Consider the following 19,138-nt stretch of genomic DNA (forward strand, 5'->3'; position numbering starts at 1 on the left):
TAAATGATTTAATTTATTAAAAATATATAATTGGATGTCATCAATGAAAAATGCTTAGATAATAATTTTGAGAGTTTACAAAAATTTCTATTTATAGAAAAAGTGAATATCATATTCATAAAATATTTGACGATCAAATAGATGAAAATCATACAAACACTAAGGATAAACTATGTTTGTAAGCATCTATATAAGAGTTTCAGGGAACTTCACCATAAAAATTACAAAAAAAAAAAAAAAATTATTAAAATTATTTAATCTTTGCATATAAAAATTAAAATAAATAAAATAATTATGAAATAAAATATAAAAATAATTTATTAACTTTAAATTTATTTTTCATTTTTTTCTCAAAATTTTTGGGTATCAAATGTAGGCCACTCTAATAGTCATGGGGTGCTTTAGAAGTCATGGTTATTTTTTGAGTCAGGATTTGATGGCTACTAGGGTGCGTGGAAATGGTTCGTATGCTAAGCAAAATCAGACAAAAAAATTGTTGTTGAATGCAAAGGGGATTTGGGCTGTGTTGTAGTTCGGGCCAGACTTGACCTCAACCATCACCATAATGTTTAAATTAACTTCTGACTTTAAGTCTTTAACACACAATCCAAATGAAGTAAGAATTAATGCTTTTAGATCTTTTAATAAATCTATCAATTTTTAAAAATAATTTGTAATTCAAAATTGAAAATACTCACATAATTAACTGTGAACCAAATCAAAACTGATAAGTTTCAGAAACCCACACCACTGGTAAGGAAACTATATTGTTTTTATTGCTGGGAGGAAGACCGGAGAAATCAAACAATGTTGCTTTCAGGGGACAACAAAGTGGAGCAACCCAAGAAAACAAAATGGAGGATTCAAAACAGTATCTTTCCAAAGGCAATCATGGAGAAGAAGAAGATGGGTATTCAAATAGTGCCATTCTTATGGAAGGATGAAAGAAACAGAGGGTTTCAATCCTCACCATTGAATTGTTAATGAAGAAATAGGATATTGGGAACACTTGTATCAATGGATGACCAATAAGGGGTTGTGCAGTGTGGCTGTGATGCTACCTGCCCGCCATTACAAATTGCCATTCTTTAATCAATAGCTGTAGCAGCCGAAGTTTCTGAATTATATATACAATGTTTCATAGTTTTACTGTTATAGTTTGGTCAAGAGCATTAATTGATTGTGTTCTTCAATGTTGGTGGTATCTGCCCATGGATGTGGTCAGAAAGTGGGTGAGCCACAAAAACCCTTGCGTTGTGTTCTTGCTTTATTATTGCATAAGAATCTTTCCTTTTATATGAGGTCATTGAAAATCAAGAAACTTCTTTGATTTGCTTGGTTTAATGATGCTGCGTTAATCCAGACTTTCATCCACTTTTCATCATTTTTCTTTCTTTCCCCTTATTCTACTGGTTCCAGACGAGGATGTGATTGCATTTAAAGAGGTTCGTGATGGAATTTTAAACGACATAGGATGACATGTAAACATTAAAGTATGAATTAAATGATAATAAATGAAATGCTTACTTTGATTAATACCAAGGAAAGCCATTTTTGTGCTCCATTGGTGTCGAAGAATATACTCAGTCTGTGATGGTATGAAAATCGAGGTTCAATGAGCTTTTCCCTTTCTACACCCAAGATTCAGTTCGTGTGTGCTCTTTAAGACAAGTGTGCAGTGCGTGTCTTTTTTTCAGCCCCAGAAGAAGAAATATATATATATATATATCACACATTACACATTATTTGGACCATTTGACTTAATGAGTCAATCAAGTAAATTAAGAAGAGCCCATAAAAAATTAGGCAATAATATGTGTCCAGTCCCATTATAGACCACAATAAAAAAATAAAATAACATTGATTTATGACATTATCACATTGATTATGTAAGTCCACACATAAAAAATTCCAATGGTTGTGTGGACCCGTATTTCGGCTCATGCGTTTTCCACTCGATGGTGAACTCGATTTTTATTTGAAAAATGAATATTGTTTGAAAAATGACTTGGAATCACCACTTATTTTTGTTTTATTTTTAAAGGATAAACAAAATAAGAAAAAAAACTCTAAGTGTGACTCCTTATTTTGGAAAAGGTAATCTATGAAAAACCGGATCGGGTTCGGGAGTCAGGTTACTTGTCGAGAAGGTACGGTAAAGACTGTAACACCCCTCTAAGTCCTTAAAGTCGGGTCTCTACTAATAAAATGAAACAGACATAACAATCAATAAGAAAAACAATTAATACTCAAAGCGATCATGCACATATGAGAATTAGAACATGCATAAAGAATGACCAGAATGGATGTGGATGTGTACTTGGGTAATGATCCATAATGCGCTATCAAGAAATGAGGTTAGTGCACAAATAATGGACACAAAACATAACTCACATGCCAGTAAATCGAGTCATCACATGTCATAATTCAATCAAATTGATTTTCAAATGAAACATCCAATAATGTTGGGCCCCCACCAAAGCCCAAATTATTTTTATATGAATTAATTCTATAAATTTCATCACTTGGAATTACAAAATTAGATTCACGCTTATTTTAAAACATTTTAAAAATCAGAAGAGTTGTGAAAATTACTTGCCAGAAAGAAAAATGGCAGCAAAATTTTATTAAAAAATGGATTTTTGGAACCTAAAAAAAAATGCTAAGGATGAAATATGGAAGAGTTTGAAATTATTTTTAAATAAACTAAAATTTAGAAAATTATTTGAATAATTGGATTTGGAAAAAAATATTTTCAAAATTAAAGTTTGTGAAATGAGAAAAATAAAAGGAAGTGACACGTGGCATAAGGGTGGCCATGCAGTGAGCGTTTTCTCCTGTAGCTCCTCTCTGCACTTTTCTCCTCTCTGTAATCCTCTTAAGAGTTTCTTGGATCCCTAACAACATCCTTTGATCAGCAGGCAATCGTCTTTCACCACCCCATAATGTGGGAATCCTCCTATTGGTTCTGTTCTGGAGGTGGTTGAAAGAAGCGTGAAACCTCGCGATAAAGTTGTTCGGCTTCAAATGGTTTTGATACGTGTCCATCCATTCCGCACCTCAGGCATTCCTCGTGTGTGGCCTGGATGACATCTGCAGTCATGGCCAAAATGGGTAGGTGCCAGTTCGAAATATTTGCATAAGCTTCCACAGAAACTTCTCCATGTTGGATTCGACTATTGACGTTCCGTTCCATTTCCCTAATTATCCCAGTAGCCTCAAACCCGTCCATTTCTGGCATCTGGATGTCCATGAAACAGGCATCAAAGTCGTGGGGAGGTTTAAGCAGTGGGATTGCACTTTTTCCACTGTCTGCACAGACCATATCAGCTCCATACTTCTTCAATGCACCAGCAGCTACTCTGAGGTTCACATTATTGTCATCCACAACTAGAATTTTTCTCCCACGAAGAAGACTGCGGAGAGACAAACTGGGGTGCTCTCCATTCTGGCAAACCCCCTTGTTCCCAACACCCAGGGCTCGCTGTAGAGATGCAGCCAGCATACCGGCCCTCAGAGGCTTCATGATGACAGTTGAATTATAAACCCCAGAAATTGCAGCACTATTTCTGGTAGAGCTGATGGAATTAGCTAGAAGAAACAGTTTAGGAGGAACCTCCAGATCAAGTTTCTTTAATTTATTAACAAAGAGAGCAGAAAGGTTTGAGTCCTTATCCCAAACGTCATGTTCAACTAGGACTCTGTTGATAGCTGTATTCCCACTGCTTATGCCGGAGAAAACTTGATTCAAATCTGAAGTGACTTCAACATGGATCCCCAGCCGCTGGATATGATGCCTTGACACCTTGGCCCGTACAGGGTTGGGGTCCACAACTAATGCTGCCATGCCCTGAAATTCTGACGAGACAGCATTAGACTGGTTGTTAGTTGGCTGGCACTTGTACTCGTTGGATATGGAGCAGCCGCCGGAGAAGACAGTAGTAACCTTTGAGGGATTGGCAATGAGCATCATATCCCAATATCCCAAACTTTGAGCCAAGCAATATTACTAATATCAGTGGCTATTGCAGCCAACTCAAAACTTGAAAATGGAGGCGGCTCTGAAAATTCCACAAATTCAGGCCCCAACAAAGAGTTTCCAAGATTCCCACCTCTAGGAATCTCACAGCAACCATGTCCACATCGTTGAGGCACCAATTGTTCACCTGAATCTCCTTGAATCAATTTGCAGATCCCGGCATCAGGTGTTGATGCTTGAATCAAAGGCCCCCCCTGCATAGGAACTGGCCGTGGAAATGGAAACGCATGTTCTGGGCCATCTAGAGAACTGTAAACATTAAACGCACTGACACGTGCCACAGGACGGAAAAGGGTAGGTGGGTCTTGTGCTTCATGACTAAATTGACCCTCAATTTGTGCCCTTTCTTCATTCTGATCGGCCATGTTATCTGAAGAGTTGACATCTTTTCCTTCCAAGGACTTGGATGAATTGGCATCCCCACATGACATAGTTTCTTCAGATGATGCTTTGGTTTTGTCCGAGTTAACATCCTCCATTATATTGCCAGATTCCAACTTAGCCCTGTCAATCTCCATACACCGGCGCCTCAGAGTGGAATTCCAGTGGTTTTTAATTGCATTATCCGTTCTCCCTAGAAGAAGCCTTGCAATTGATGCCCATTTGTTTCCATGGATTGCATGTACCGCAACTATGATACGATCCTCCTCATCAGTAAAGGGCTTGCGCTTAACAGAGGGGTCAAGCTTATTACACCAGCGCAGCCGGCAGGACTTGCCGGATCTCCCAGCAATTCCACAGGCGATCAGACTCCAGTTCCTGGCCCCGAACTTACTCACCAGTCGACTCAGAATGACGTCCTCTTCAGGAGACCAAGGCCCTTTAACTCGGTCCCCTCTCGCAGCCTGGCTACTGCTCCCGCTTCCCTTGCCGTTTCGAAGCTCTCAAACAATCACTAGCCCAGAAAATCTCCAAACAGAATACTCTCTTCTCTCTATACTCCTCTGCACATATGTATGGTGGACGGAGAAATAGAAATGAGGCTAGGTGCACTTTTACATCCATAGGACCCACGCCGAAATCATCTCCTTTGCAATAGCTTTGACCAGCATGGTCTTTCAGGTGCCAAAGGGGATCCGTATATCAATCATTGGTCAGAGACCCTCGATCTCATGTTTGTTACTGGCCATACAATAAGGAGAAATTCCCCTCCAGCCTCACACAACTCAACGGTGAACTCACAAGTTTAAAATAACATGTATGGAATAAGAAGGAGCAGGGGTAAAAGCAAAGGAAATCTCAAGGAAGGAACAAACAAGAAATACCAGAAGACCAACATATCGAACCCCATTTCAGGTATTAATCCATAGGCTATGTACAGGGGCATGGCAGAGAGCATAAACACGATGCATATGAATTCGTGAGCATGATGGCCTCAAGTGAAATCAAAGAAAATGAGAGAACAGCATAGCAAACATGTCCCAACAGTGAATGAAAGCTAAAACATCAGGAAAAATGCATGAGAGACTGTGTAATGAGAAATATGAACAGAAAAATCCACAATGCCCGCACCTGGGAGAACTCCTCTCTAGCAAAAATAAATCAGAAAACCCGTGAGTTTATCCTCGTTCCTCTCCTATTCACAGCTGATCTCAAATACTATGGTTCCCCAACTTTCCTCTCTGGTTCTCTCTTTCTTTGTTCTCACCTTCTCTCAGGTGTCTTGCTCTCCCCTCTCCCTCTATAACCCGAAATGGCCCTCTCAAGCTGACCTCTCTCTCTTTTTCCTTCCTCAAACCATCCCTCCACCCTGACAGCAAAATCACCACCTCCTCTGTTTTCTCTCGGTTGCCCTTCCTCTCAAGCAACCAGCCACCGGAATACCTCTCTCTCACTAGTCCTCTCCAAAGCTCACCCTGCAGCAACCAAAATCCCTACGCTCCTCCTCCAGCTCCCAAGAAAAAGCACCACCTCCTGCAGCTCACTAACGGCCTCAATGCCAAACGAACGCTCCTCTGAATATTCTCTCCAGGTGTCTCACCCTCATTCGCTCCTCAATTCCACTATCTGATTTCATAAGGACCAATTGGGAATCAACACGTGACCCTCCAAGATTGTGACACCTGGTAAAATAACCTGCATGAAAGCCACCCAAAAAGGGGTTCTACAGGTTGGTTCTTATAAATTTAAACAAAGAGAAATAGGATAAGATATTACAAATATATCTTTCTTCAGCAGAGTTATTTCAGCTAAGCAGGAATATTCCAATGCAGTCTTGGCCCGTGGACTGCTAAAAATGGTTTTGTCCTGAAGCTTTTTGAGGTTCGACTCCTCCAGGGTTCATCCGGTGTAATACAATTAGTACTATTGACATCTAGAATCTATATGAGGGACCAATATGCCCTAATATCATGGCAAAAACCAAAGGGCTTGAATTTGTCTAATAGAAGAAGAAGACTTGATCCAGAGATGGCATCCTTTTCGTTTGCTTTACAAGTCAATGGGCTCTTTCATAATCATTCTATCTCTCACAGCTTTGATCATCTCAAGACCTTTCTCTCCTCTGCTGTAAAGGTACGTCGATATCCTTAGAAAACTCATGGGAGTTTCTAGGCCTGTTTTTATGGACATGATTAAAAGTGGTTGAAACAATTGTTATCTTGATTGGGATCCCATCACCTCACAAGCCTTTTTGAATGAGCTGCAGAAAATATCAGTGAGAACTGACATTGCAAAAACCCTCAAAAACACTTCTAATAGAATGTTGGATGCATTTGTGGATTCTACATTTCAATTTGTCAGTCAACCCTTACTCCCATCTCAGGTAAGTTTGAGAGACTCCTTCCACAGTAACCTAAATCTCTATAGTTTGATAGTAATTATTTCAATCACAATTATGATATACTTCTAGACACTGCATTGGAGTATAGATTTTCAATATTATGTCAATAGAAACTATAAAGTTTTCCCAGGCTTATTTATCTCATTATGCCATTGTTATTTTGGTTATGACTTCCACTATGCATTCTAATCAGCACTTTATCAAATTACATGTTACAGAAAAACTTCGCACCAGTGGAAGAAATTGGAGAAGCTGTTCAGGTTGTTTGTATTGAAGGGATTATTCCAGTAGATTTTCGAGCCGGTGTTTACATAAGAAATGGTAATTGGTGTGTATTACTTTGTTTCTAATGCCATGATACTAGTCTTTCATTGAGACATTAGTTAGGTTATAGAAATCTCACTACACAGTACATAGTTATAAAGCTGCTGCTAATTTTTATCTCTAATGCAATCCTAAAGCTGGATAAACATCAATAGCTAGTCTCCAATAAGTTTTGCTAAGTAGAATCTTCCTTTATTTATTGTGTTGCGGGTTAAATTGTTTTGTTTTGGTTGCTGTTGTGCAATTGTTGGCCTGCAAATTAAAAAGGAAGGAAAAAGTGGTAGGTGATGTAAGATAATTAAGCACTGCAATGTGGCTAGATGACTTTTTTGGGACACCCAAATGCGAGCTCCTTGATTTTGTCTAATAACTAGCATGAAAAACTACTTAAAGTCTGCTGGCAGAGCCTTCATGTATTGTAAATGCAGGTTCAAATCCTCTATTTGGAGGACTAAAATATACAATTTCAATTTTTGGAAGATCAAGCCATATATGGGTAGAAGGAGAAGGAATGCTTCATGCCATATATTTTATGAAGGATGCTCATGGAGATTGGATCATCTCCTACAAAAACAGATATGTTGAGTCTGAGACATTCAAGCTGGAGAAACAAAGAAACAAGCCATCCTTCCTTCCTACTGTTGAAGGAGATTCTCCAGCTATCATAGCAGCTTATCTTTTGAACATGGTAAGGTGAAATTTTCCCTTTAGCGTTTTGATAATTAATGATAATGCATCCCTTCACAGTGGCATATATTAGAGAAATGCTAAATAGTTTTGGATTACTGTAGCACATTGAAATATACTTGAGCATGCTTGAAGCCAATTCCCTTTTTATATCTTTTAATTTTCCAGTTGAGATTTGGAATGGTTAATAAACAAATCAGCAGCACAAGTATTTTTGAGCATTCAAGGAAGTTCTATGCAATCACAGAGAACCATCTGCCTCAAGAGATTGACATATTTACTCTGGAGACCTTGGAGGAGTGGGATGTCAATGGAGCTTGGGATCGGCCTTTCACTAGCCATCCAAAGGTTCTTTCTTTATATACAGTCAAAACAGCATTATGTCCATGATTAAGTTCAGGAATTTTGATTTTGATTTTTTATATATAATTTATTCTCTTGCATGATGCAGAAAGCTCCAGGAACTGGGGAACTAGTTACCATTGGGATGGATGGACAGAAGCCTTTTATTGTGGCAGGAGTTATTTCTGGTATACTTAGATTTGATTCAGTAATGTTTGTGTTGGTCCAAGATTTACAAGCGCCAAGACATGTTTAATTAGTATTATTGACATGTTAATGGGCTTCATTTAATTGCTTATTTCAGCGGATGGAAATATGCTATCTCATAAAGTTGACCTCAAGTTTAATAGAGCTACTCTAATCCATGAAATAGGAGTTACACAGAAGTAAGTTTATATTGTCTTTTTTATCCTCCTTTTGTTGAACTATGTGAATACTAGTATATATATATGCTGCTTGTGTGGTTGTGTTTCAATAATAACCCCTGTTTTTTCTGGCCTGATGGTTGACTTCAATGTTTAATTCTCCGACCTGGTTGTCGAACCATTTCAGCACCTGAAAACCTGGGTTGAGGATGTACACATTCCTAGTTTATTCAGTTCCAACCCGTCATATCGGACTCCATGGTTATTCCAACCAATCCATTCAAGGGAAAAGCCTTTTGCCCCAGAGGCATTGCTCCTTGAATTCATATTTATCAACTGAAAAAAGCTTCAGCTTCCATGACAGCTCAAATTTGAGTTTATACTGATCTCTTAAAACTGTATAAACTTCCCTTCTAATTCCTTGATGGATGTTTTTGATGACTAAGATGCTCTCTAAATCTTACAGGGAAGCAGTTTCCTAAGTGGAATGTTCAAAATGTGGTTGTGCATTTTCTCTTTTCTCTATTCTTTTTTATTTAATAGGCAAAAAGAGGGCATATATTAAAAGCACCTAAGAGAAGATGTAGCAAGTACATATGAACTATTAAAAGCATTTTCTCTTTCTGTCTTACTATATTTTTAAAGTGCATCTTTTCTCTCTTTTAATGCTTATCAGGTATAATGTAATCATGGATTGTCCTCTTACAGTAGACATGAACAGACTAGTTGCAGGAGGCCCGTGAGTAAACTATCTAAACCTGCAAATTCTTCTCAAAAGCCAACTTGAATCAAAGCATTTTCTAATTTATGGAGTATCCATGTTCATATGTAGATTAATCAAGTATGATAAGGAAGGCTATACAAGGATTGGGGTCATGCCTCGTTATGGAAATGCAGATTCAGTTAAGTGGTTTGATGTAGAAGCAAATTGCACACTTCATATTCTCAATAGCTTTGAGGACGGAAATGAGGTAATCCACAATACAAGAAGAATATCATTGACCTTTAATTGGCTTACCCTTTTATGCTCTCATCTTTTCTGGTTGCGAACATAAAAGATATGGGCTCTGACATTGAATTTGGTTTTATCTCTAACAAAAAACAGGTAGTAGTAAGGGGGTGTAGAGCTCTTGAATCCATCATACCTGGCCCTGATCAAGGTCTAAATAAATTTGAGTGGTTTTCAATGGGATTTAAACCTATAGAGATATCTAACAAAAATTCTAATGGTTTCACACAAGAGGGTTTCCTTTTTGCTCGAGTGTATGAATGGAGACTAAACATGGAAACTGGGGAGGTTAAGGAGAGAAATCTCACTGGGACAGATGTCTCCATGGAATTTCCTATGATCAATGAAGATTTTACAGGTGTTAAACACAAGTATGGTTACACCCAAGTCCTAGATTCCATGGCAAGCTCAAGCTGCGGTGAGTTGGTAACTAGAATCATCTCTAGAATCTTGCTTTCAATACAATTAACTATTCAAGCTACTTTTCCTAAGATTGCTGTTCTTATTAGGCATGGCCAAATATGGAGGTCTAGCAAAATTGTACTTTGAAGAACAAGACAAGACACTACCTGCAGTAAGAAGCTCCTCCAGAGTCAAACATCCCTTATCTCCATTTACCTCTCTAGTAAAATTTCTTTTTGTTTTCTCTACATCTCTTTTCATGTGTAGATAAATTTATGTAATGTTGTCTATGGTTACTTACCAGAGGGATGGAAAGAAGGGGCAGCTGATAAAGGTGGAGTACCATAGATTTGAGGAAAACAACTTCTGCAGTGGAAGTGCCTTTGTCCCAAAACAGGGAGGTGTTGAAGAAGATGATGGTTGGATCATCTCTTTTGTTCACAATGAAGATACCAACATATCTCAAGTAAGTATATCACTATCTAGGACGAAGATTTCCTATTCTTTGTCGTGGAGAGGTGCCCTTATATGTATCTAAGGCTTTGTGAAATGTATTGCCTTCACAGGTTCATATAATTGATGCAAGAAAGTTTGACAGCAAGCCAGTTGCAAAAATCACACTGCCTCAAAGGGTGCCATATGGCTTTCATGGAACCTTCATACCAATGCCCGGACAAGCTTAGATGTACGTTATCTTTAATGCCTAAAATTGTAAACCCAAGTTGGTTTTATCTTTGAATGAACAAGTATCTCATTCAACTAAATGTTGATTTAACATAAATGTAGATTGATTTTTGTTTTACTTTTTTTATATGTATTTTTCTTTTCTCATTCAACTAAAGACGTCGTGCTCTATGAGATTGTGGGATTAGATAGATAAAATACCACATTTTTCGTTTTTGGGTTCAAGAAGCCTACATAGACAAATTATGTCTCGTATGGATATTATTCGCTTTAATTCAATGAACTCTCACGACATTAAAGAAGAGAAGGCTAATATATATATATATATATATATATATATATATATAAAATCACGATGACTCTTGTAATTCACTCTAGAACAAATCTTTACATCTTTAAAGGTTCTAATAATGTAGAGTATGAAACATGACACAAGTGTAAAAAACGAACATTCTTTGTTTTATTTTATTTTACAATGTTAAAAACGAACGATAACATTTTAGTAAAAATTATAAAATATAAATATTAACATTTTAATAAATCTATAATTTGTATTTTTTTTTTGTTAAAAAATAATAACATTACTTTAATCAAAATTAAGTATTAGTTAAATAGTATAAATAAAATCTTTTTTGTCTTGAAAAAAATAATAATCAAATAACATTTACAAAGCTAAAACATTCTTTGACATTATCCTCACTCAAAAAGATAGTGTTTGATAAATATTTGAAAATTATTATTAAAAATAAAAAATTTACTTAAAATGATTATTGAATAATAGTATAATAGTATTTCAATAATTAGTTTCAAAAATCACTTTTTTATTATATAATAAATTATCAAAAATACCATTGAAACATTTTTTTTATTAACCAAACACTAACCATTGAAATTTTTTCAAAAATTCCAGTTTCATACTCATTTTTAAGTTAATTACAAATTATTAAAATTATTAGATAATTTAAAAGTAATCATAAATTATAAACTAGATTTGGAAATAGTAATTTTTAATTTTTAATTTTATGGAGCACTGCCTTTTAATGGTCACTAACGTGCAGTATATATAGTTACCGTCCACTGGCCTATATGAATTATTCTCATTAAGTTTGAAAGGCTTCAGAGGAAACTCACCTTCAGAAGCTCTACCTTTTCGGAATTGGGAATCCATTTTCTCAATGTCTACATTCACGGTGGAATCAGATCGATTCAGTTATTTTCCATTATTTTTATGAATTTTCTTTTCAGTTGGGTTTTGGTGATATCTTGGTTTCGATTCAAGAAAGTTAAGGAGTCTATTTTTCCTCAATTGAATTTTACTTTGGATGATTCGTTATTCTTCCAAATTTTCCTATGAATTTCGAATTCGTTTTACTTTCAGATTATGATCTTTTTCCCTTTTTGGGTCTTGATCGTTTTTTTTTCTCACTCTTCAAACGATCATGATCTCTTTCCCTTTTCGCATCTTGATAAGATTATGATCCCTTTTTTTTCGAATGTTGATCAGTTTTTTTTCTCCACTTTTCAAAAGATTATGATCTTTGTTCCTCTTCGGATCTTGATTGTTGTTGTTTTTTTTGTTTTTTTTGTTATTTTTTTATTTTTTTAAAACTTTTTCGCACTGCCTTTCAACGGTCACTAACGCTCAATATACATATTCACCGTCCACTGGCCTTTATGAATTGCTATCATTTAGTTTGAAAAGCTTTAGAGGAAACTCTCCTTTAGAAGCTCTACTTTTTCGGAATTGGGAATCCATTTTCTCAGTGTCTACATTCATGGTAGAATCGGATCGATTCACTTAACTAGAGCGTTGGTGTTGAACGAAAGATCAAGTTTCTTTTCCATTATTTTTATGAATTTTGTTTTCAGTTGGGTTTTGGTGATATCTCGGTTTCGATTTGAGAAAGTTAAGGCGTCTATTTTTCTTCAATTGAATTTTACGTTGGATGATTCATTATTCTTCCACATTTTCCCATGAATTTCCATTTCGTTTTACTTCCAGATTATGATCTCTTTCCCTTTTTGGATCTTGATTGTTTATTTTCTCTCATTCTTCAAAAGATCATGATGTTTTTTCCTTTTCAGATCTTGATTGTTTTTTTTTTCCACTTTTCAAAGATTATGATCTTTTTTTCTTTTCGCATCTTGATTGTTGTTGTTGTTGTTTTTGTCTTTTTAAAACTTTTCTGCACCGCCTTTCAACGATCACTAACGTGCTCAGTATATATATTCACCGTCCACTGGTCTTTATGTATCGCTTTCATTTAGTTTGAAAGGAAACTCTCCTTTAAGCTCTACTTTTTCGGAATTGGGAATCCATGGGTGGAATCGGATCGACTCACTTAACTGGCGTTGATGTTGAACGAAGTATCAGGTTTCTTTTCCATTATTTTTATAAATTTTCTTTTCAGTTGGGTTTTGATAATATTTCAGTTTCGATTCAATAAGGAGTCTATTTTTCTTCAATTTATGAAAAGATTATGATCCTTTTTCCTTTTCGAATTTTGATCGTTTTTCTTTTCCACTTTTCAAAAGATTATGATCCTTTTCCCTTTTCGGATATTGATTGCTTTTGTTTTTTGTTTTTTGGATATTTATTTTACCCATCAAAGAAAAAAAAAACCTCTAATTCACTAGTACGGATGGCTTGTGACTATCAAATGTGGATATCCCATTGATCGCTGTTAAACCTTCAATAATTTAATTGTACTGGTTGTTTTAATCACCTCAATTATGGATGTGCATTGTAAGAGATTGCTGTCGAAAACTTCTTATAAGAAACAGAGATCACTATACAGTATGATATATAATTAGCTTACAGTGGTGAGTTTTTCGGCAGTGGCGAGATGGAAGATGGTATTGCCATCACTATCCGGCGTGTTGAGCAGCTGGGAGATGTTGAGACTCTCTGTCAAGTACTTGACAGCTTCATACTGGTTGTTCTTCATTCCCAGGTGTAAAACAGTCTCACCATGTTCGGTTCTCATCTCTGCCGATTGGAGACTGACAGAGAGGATCTCGTCAACGATGTTGACACGCCCTTTCATGGCCGCCCAGTGGAGAGGTGTTCGACCATCATTGTCCTGTAAGGAAGTGAGGTCTGGGTCCAACCTCAGAAGTTCCCTTGTGATCTCAAGGTGTGACCTTTGCTCCAAGCTAGGTGCAAGGGACTACATCATTGAGAACCCTTCTTCCATGAAAAGTCTGGCCTTTCCCTTATTGTCTCCTTAACTACATCTGCAAAATAGGTGGATTTCTAGTGATGTCAATTGCAATAATTTGTGATAAAACTATAAATTACTATTATTTCTATTTTTTAAAATAAAAAATAAAAAAACTATCCAAATAAAAACGAGCACCTAGTAGTAGATCGAGTTCAAAGACTCCTGATCCGCCACAATCAAGCTTGATACTCACCTGTATGGCCTCCTGAAGCTGCAGCATGAAGTGAAATGGTGGGAGCATCCAATTCCAGCATCAACAGCCATGAATGGTTCACCAAAAGATGCTTCACCACATCAAGCTTCCCTCTCTCGCACCCCACAAACAGCACGCTCTCGTCGTTCCGGTTAACCTTTGGAGCAATCCATGGATCTACCTCCATCAAAAGCGCCACAATCTCCACTCTCCCCTCTCTACATGCTTCATGCAAAGGAGTCTCCAGCTTTTCATTCTCGGCCGACGCCAATTCAGGCCTTAGATTCACTATCTCCGACGCCAATTCCAAGTGCCCAAACCGCGCTGCTAAGTGTAAGACAGTGTTCAGGGAGCCGGAGACGACTTGTTTGATGATATCTTCCTCTTCTTGAGCGAGAGAGAGGAAGGTTGAAACGTCGCCTTTGAGAACTGCCTCGACGAGGCGTCTGTCCATATGGGGCAGGGCCGGCTGTGAGGAAAGAAAATAATGGCGAAATCAATTGGAGTAGCAGGCAATGGTTTGGTGGGGCAAGAAATAAAGGAGAGATTTTGAGGAGTGTTTCCTAAATTTTGTCCTCCACCTGATTTTTTTTAAAAAAAAAAACATTTTTTAAATTAAAAACGCTTCCTAAAATCTAATTAATGCAAAAAAGTTTGCCAGCAACATAGTTGCAAAAATTACTCTGCCTCATAGGGTGCCATATGGCTTTTATGGAACCTTTATACCAATGCCCAATCAAGCTTAGAAGTACATTTTCTTTACTCCCCAAAATTATAAACCCAAGTTGGTTCATCTTAGAATGATGGCTTGTAGATTTGGCATGAATGTAGATTGATTTATCTTCTTTCCCCTTTTTGGATTGAAATACAATTTTGTGGAGTGGTAGTTGAATGCTCCCAACATGGGACTGTGAGCAGAGGAAGTGTAAAGAACTCTGGTTTGTGACTTTTCATATTGTTTTTCCCCCAAAGGCTTCATAGTTGAGACTGACTGTTGCAGAATTATATGTACAGTGTTTACATAGGTTATTATTATATTTTGGTCAAGAGGGGCAATAGTAGTAGAAATATGTTCGTTTTACCTTTTCAAAGGCTGTATTCACGGGAAACATATGCTTGTTGGAGCTTGCAGGAGCTTGCAGATGCCCATCACATGATATGTAATAATGTAGGTATGGAGTGTCTGGTAAAAGCAAAGGCTACATACTTCAAGAGCAACCGTTCATCATCTTTGTAATGTAGCATACGTCTATTGTGCAGAAGCAATATATGTAATAATGTAGGCATGAAGGCGTCTGACAAAAGCACAGGCTACACACTTCAAGAGCAATTGTTCATCATCTTTGTAATATAGTATACCTCTATCGTGCAGAAGCAATATTGATGTTAATTCAGTCACGCATCAAACAGTTCAATGCAATCTACACCCTCCAATAGCTGAAAGGCGTCTTCTTCAAGCACTTGTACTACAAGTTCCATAAGTCTATCCTATAGGTAGCTTAGACCTTTCTATCACCAATGCATGAAACATGAGGCTCCAATTTCTTGTTACAAGGGAGGAGGCCTTGTATAAGTGACCTGATTCAATTAGAAATTAAGCACAGCAGAATAGGAGATGGCTTCCTCTTCTTTTGCTTTACCACTACATGGGTCTGTTGGTGAGCACTCTACCTCTCACAGATATCATCCCATCAAGTCCTCTCTCTCCTCTACTGTAAAGGTATCTTAATCTCCTTAGAAAAACACAATGAAGTTTCAAGTTTTGTATCTTTTATTTGTCCTTGGCGGGTTGAAAGGACTATTAACTTGGTTGAAATAATACTCTATCAACAGCCTTTTATGAAGGATTTGCTGAAAACATCATTGAGAGCTGATGTTTCCAAAACCATCAAAAACACCTCTCAGAGGATTTTGGATGCATTTGTGGATTCTGTATTTCAATTTGTTGATCAACCATTACTCCCATCTCAGGTATATTTGAGAGATTCATGTCTACTATATCATCTGAAGTTTCAATTGGAACATAGAATATATACAAGAAAGTATAATCTTGTAAGAAAGATTTAAGTGCTTATACTGATGAAGGTTTTAGAAAATTGTATATATGCTACAGAAAAATTTTGCACCAGTTGAAGAAATTGGAGAAGATGTTGAGGTAATTTGCAATGAAGGGAATGTTCCAGCGGATTTCCCTGAGGGTATTTACATAAGAAATGGTATATGGTCTATCACTTAGATTGTTATGTTATCATAATTGCATATCCATTAGTCTGTTTGGGAGTGAAGATTGATTCTATGATCCTACTTTCCATGAGGGATTCTCCATCAATGCTGAATTAAACACAATGCCACTTAACAATCTCCATTGATGGAGCCTTTGTACTGTGACTGCAGGCCCAAATCCTCTATTTGGAGGTCTGAAATCGACTGTTTCGGTTTTCGGAAGAACAAGCCATATATGGATAGAAGGAGAAGGAATGCTTCACGCATTATACTTTATGAAGAATGCTCATGGAGATTGGTCCATCTCCTATAAAAACAGATATGTTGAATCTGAAACATTCAAAATTGAGAAACAAGGAAACAAGCCAGCTTTCGTTCCTACAATTGAAGGAGATTCTCCAGCTATCTTAGCAGCTGCTCTTCTGAACATGGTAAAATGATGTTTTCCCTTTAGATTTCACCTACTTAAAAATAAGTTAGCATTTCATAAATCAAACATTAAAAATATTGGGATTGTTGTATGTTGAATGAATTCTAAGCATGTTGTAAGTCAATTCTCTGTTCAATCTCATATTTTTCAGTTGAGATTTGGCATGGTCAGTAAGCAAATCAGCAACACAAGCATTTTTGAGCATTCAGGGAAGTTCTATGCTAGTGCAGAGAACCACCTGCCTCAAGAGATTGACATATTTACTCTGGAGACATTTGATAAGGGGGATGTTAATGGAGCTTGGGATCGAGCTTTCACTAGCCATCCAAAGGTTCTTCCTCTATATAATTAGAACTGGATCCATCATCCATGCTTAAGATCAGGGATTTTGATTCTTACATGATTTACTCTTTTACATGGAACAGAAAGATCCAAGAAATGGGGAACTAGTAATAATGGGGATAGATGCAGTAAAGCCCTTTTTTGTTGTTGGAGTTGTCTCTGGTATACTAGATTGATTTAATGATGTTTTTGTCAGTTGAGTTCAAGCTTCATAAAGCATGGTTAATATTTTTGAATGCTAACCAGATTGATTTTGATTTGTTATTTCAGAGGATGGAAAGAAACTATCCCATAAGGTTGATCTCAAGTTTGATAGGGCTACTCTCATCCATGAATTAGGGATTACAGAGAAGTAAGTTCATCTCATCTTTGTACTTCTTGCCAGACCCTGGATTTCTGTGTTTTAATTCTCTGACTTGGTTTCCCAACTGGGTTGAACCTAAAAATCTTCATTAAGGGTCTCCAAAAGAGTCATGTCTACCCCATAGTATTGTCAAGGATATTCAGGATTTTTGAGACTTCCCTTCGAATTCTTTAGTTGAATGTTTTACCATGAAGCAGTTCCCTAAGCTTGAATATGCAAACATGTAATAGGCTCTCTTTGCTGTTTTTTCTCTGAATGGTTATCAGGTACACTGTAATCATGGATTTTCCCCTCACCATAGACATAAATAGACTAATCAATGGAGGCCCGTGCGTAAATATCCTAAACCTACTGATTTTTATTTTTATTTTTGTCTCAAATAGCTGAAAAGCATTTAAAGATTTGATAATTTTATGTAGATTAATTAAGTATGACAAGGAAGGCTATGCGAGGATTGGTGTGATGCCCCGCTATGGCAATGCAGATTCAGTCCAGTGGTTTGAGGTAGAAAAGCATTGCCTATTCCATAATTTCAATAGCTTTGAGGATGGTAATGAGGTAATGTCCAAGATCAATGTCATTCAACTTTAATTACTTCTCCCTTTCCATTTCCTGTCTCATATGGTTGGAATTTAAACTTGATTTTTCTTGCAAACAGGTTGTAATAAGGGGATGTAGATCTCCTGCAGCCTTCATACCAGGCCCTGATAATGGTCTAAATAAATTTGAGTGGTTCTCAAAGGGACTTAAACCTATAGAGACATTTAAAGAAAGTTCTACTGGTTCAACACAAGAGGGATTCCTTTTTGCTCGAGTCTGTGAATGGAGATTAAACATGGAAACTGGAGAGGTGAAGGAGAGAAACCTCACTGGCACTGACTTCCCCATGGACTTCCCGATGATAAATGAACATTTCAGAGGTGTTAAACAAAAGTATGGTTACACCCAAGTTCGCGATTGCATGGCAAGCTCTAGTTGTGGTAACAAATCATCATCTTTATGATCTAGTTTCCTTACAGTTGACCATGAAGAGTTGATTTTCTTATCATAACTCTTATTAGGGATGAGTAAATATGGAAGTCTAGCAAAACTATACTTTGAAGAATCAGACTCCAAGCTATCTGTGGTAATGAACTAGTACTCCATCCCCATTAGGAAAACTATTTCTTCATGTATATAGATAAATATATTTAACAGGGCTTCTGCCTTACTAAACAGAAAGAGGGAAAGGGTGAGCATCTAATAAAGGTCGAGTACAATAGGTTTGCAGAAAACAACTTCTGCTCTGGAAGTGTCTTTGTGCCTAAAGGTGGAAGTTCAGAAGAAGATGATAGTTGGATTGTCTCTTTTGTTCATAATGAAGATACGGATGTTTCTCAGGTATGAAGATTTCTGATTCATATGATTTGTTGTGTTGGTACCGGTATCCATATTTGTTAGGCTTTGTTAAAGGTATTCCCTTCACAGGTTCATATCATTGATGCACAGAAGTTCAGCAGTAAGCCAATTGCGAAAATTACACTGCCACAAAGAGTACCGTATGGTTTTCATGGAATTTTCATAACAATGCCCCATCAAGCTTAAAAGTCCTGAGATTGTGGCAAAATTTTCTTCTCTTGGCATGATGGCCTACGTTTCTGATCGAACTCTGATTGTATGTTTGGCCTGTGATGGTAGCTGAATGCTTCCAATAAAGCTTGAGATTGTAATCTGATTATCCATGGCCTT

At 36.9% G+C, this 19,138-nt stretch overlaps 5 protein-coding genes across 5 annotated transcripts; 2 read left to right on the plus strand and 3 right to left on the minus strand.

Annotated features, from left to right (window-relative positions):
• Positions 1-2,959: 2,959 nt before the first annotated feature.
• Positions 2,960-3,970, minus strand: LOC100252542 (histidine kinase 3-like). The gene has a single exon (XM_002281252.4). It carries the CDS (start codon positions 3,968-3,970, stop codon positions 2,960-2,962), a length of 1,011 nt encoding a protein of 336 aa, XP_002281288.2.
• Positions 3,944-5,091, minus strand: LOC100247435 (transcription factor MYB1-like). The gene is made up of 2 exons (XM_019219270.2): positions 5,050-5,091; positions 3,944-4,920 (listed from the first exon to the last, which is right to left on the minus strand). Exons 1-2 carry the CDS (start codon positions 5,089-5,091, stop codon positions 3,970-3,972), a joined length of 993 nt encoding a protein of 330 aa, XP_019074815.1. The 3' UTR covers positions 3,944-3,969.
• Positions 5,092-6,306: 1,215 nt separating this feature from the next.
• Positions 6,307-10,795, plus strand: LOC100242297 (carotenoid 9,10(9',10')-cleavage dioxygenase 1). The gene is made up of 13 exons (XM_010650197.3): positions 6,307-6,553; positions 6,687-6,803; positions 7,040-7,142; positions 7,574-7,833; positions 8,001-8,180; positions 8,284-8,362; positions 8,479-8,560; positions 9,216-9,278; positions 9,372-9,510; positions 9,645-9,966; positions 10,058-10,122; positions 10,255-10,416; positions 10,517-10,795. The coding sequence occupies exons 1-13, from the start codon at positions 6,365-6,367 to the stop codon at positions 10,631-10,633; spliced, it is 1,878 nt and encodes a 625-aa protein (XP_010648499.1). The 5' UTR covers positions 6,307-6,364; the 3' UTR covers positions 10,634-10,795.
• Positions 10,796-13,781: 2,986 nt separating this feature from the next.
• LOC100257768 (ankyrin repeat-containing protein BDA1) lies at positions 13,782-15,442 on the minus strand. The gene is made up of 2 exons (XM_010650202.3): positions 14,052-15,442; positions 13,782-13,871 (listed from the first exon to the last, which is right to left on the minus strand). Exons 1-2 carry the CDS (start codon positions 14,503-14,505, stop codon positions 13,810-13,812), a joined length of 516 nt encoding a protein of 171 aa, XP_010648504.1. The 5' UTR covers positions 14,506-15,442; the 3' UTR covers positions 13,782-13,809.
• Positions 15,442-19,127, plus strand: LOC100254294 (carotenoid 9,10(9',10')-cleavage dioxygenase 1). Its single transcript, XM_010650199.3, has 13 exons — positions 15,442-15,771; positions 15,885-16,022; positions 16,165-16,267; positions 16,446-16,705; positions 16,856-17,035; positions 17,130-17,208; positions 17,317-17,398; positions 17,677-17,739; positions 17,830-17,968; positions 18,069-18,390; positions 18,472-18,536; positions 18,629-18,790; positions 18,878-19,127. Exons 1-13 carry the CDS (start codon positions 15,667-15,669, stop codon positions 18,992-18,994), a joined length of 1,815 nt encoding a protein of 604 aa, XP_010648501.1. The 5' UTR covers positions 15,442-15,666; the 3' UTR covers positions 18,995-19,127.
• The last annotated feature ends 11 nt before the right edge of the window (positions 19,128-19,138 follow it).

Source organism: Vitis vinifera, chromosome 4 (assembly GCF_030704535.1).
Source record: "Vitis vinifera cultivar Pinot Noir 40024 chromosome 4, ASM3070453v1".
NCBI lineage: Eukaryota > Viridiplantae > Streptophyta > Magnoliopsida > Vitales > Vitaceae > Vitis > Vitis vinifera.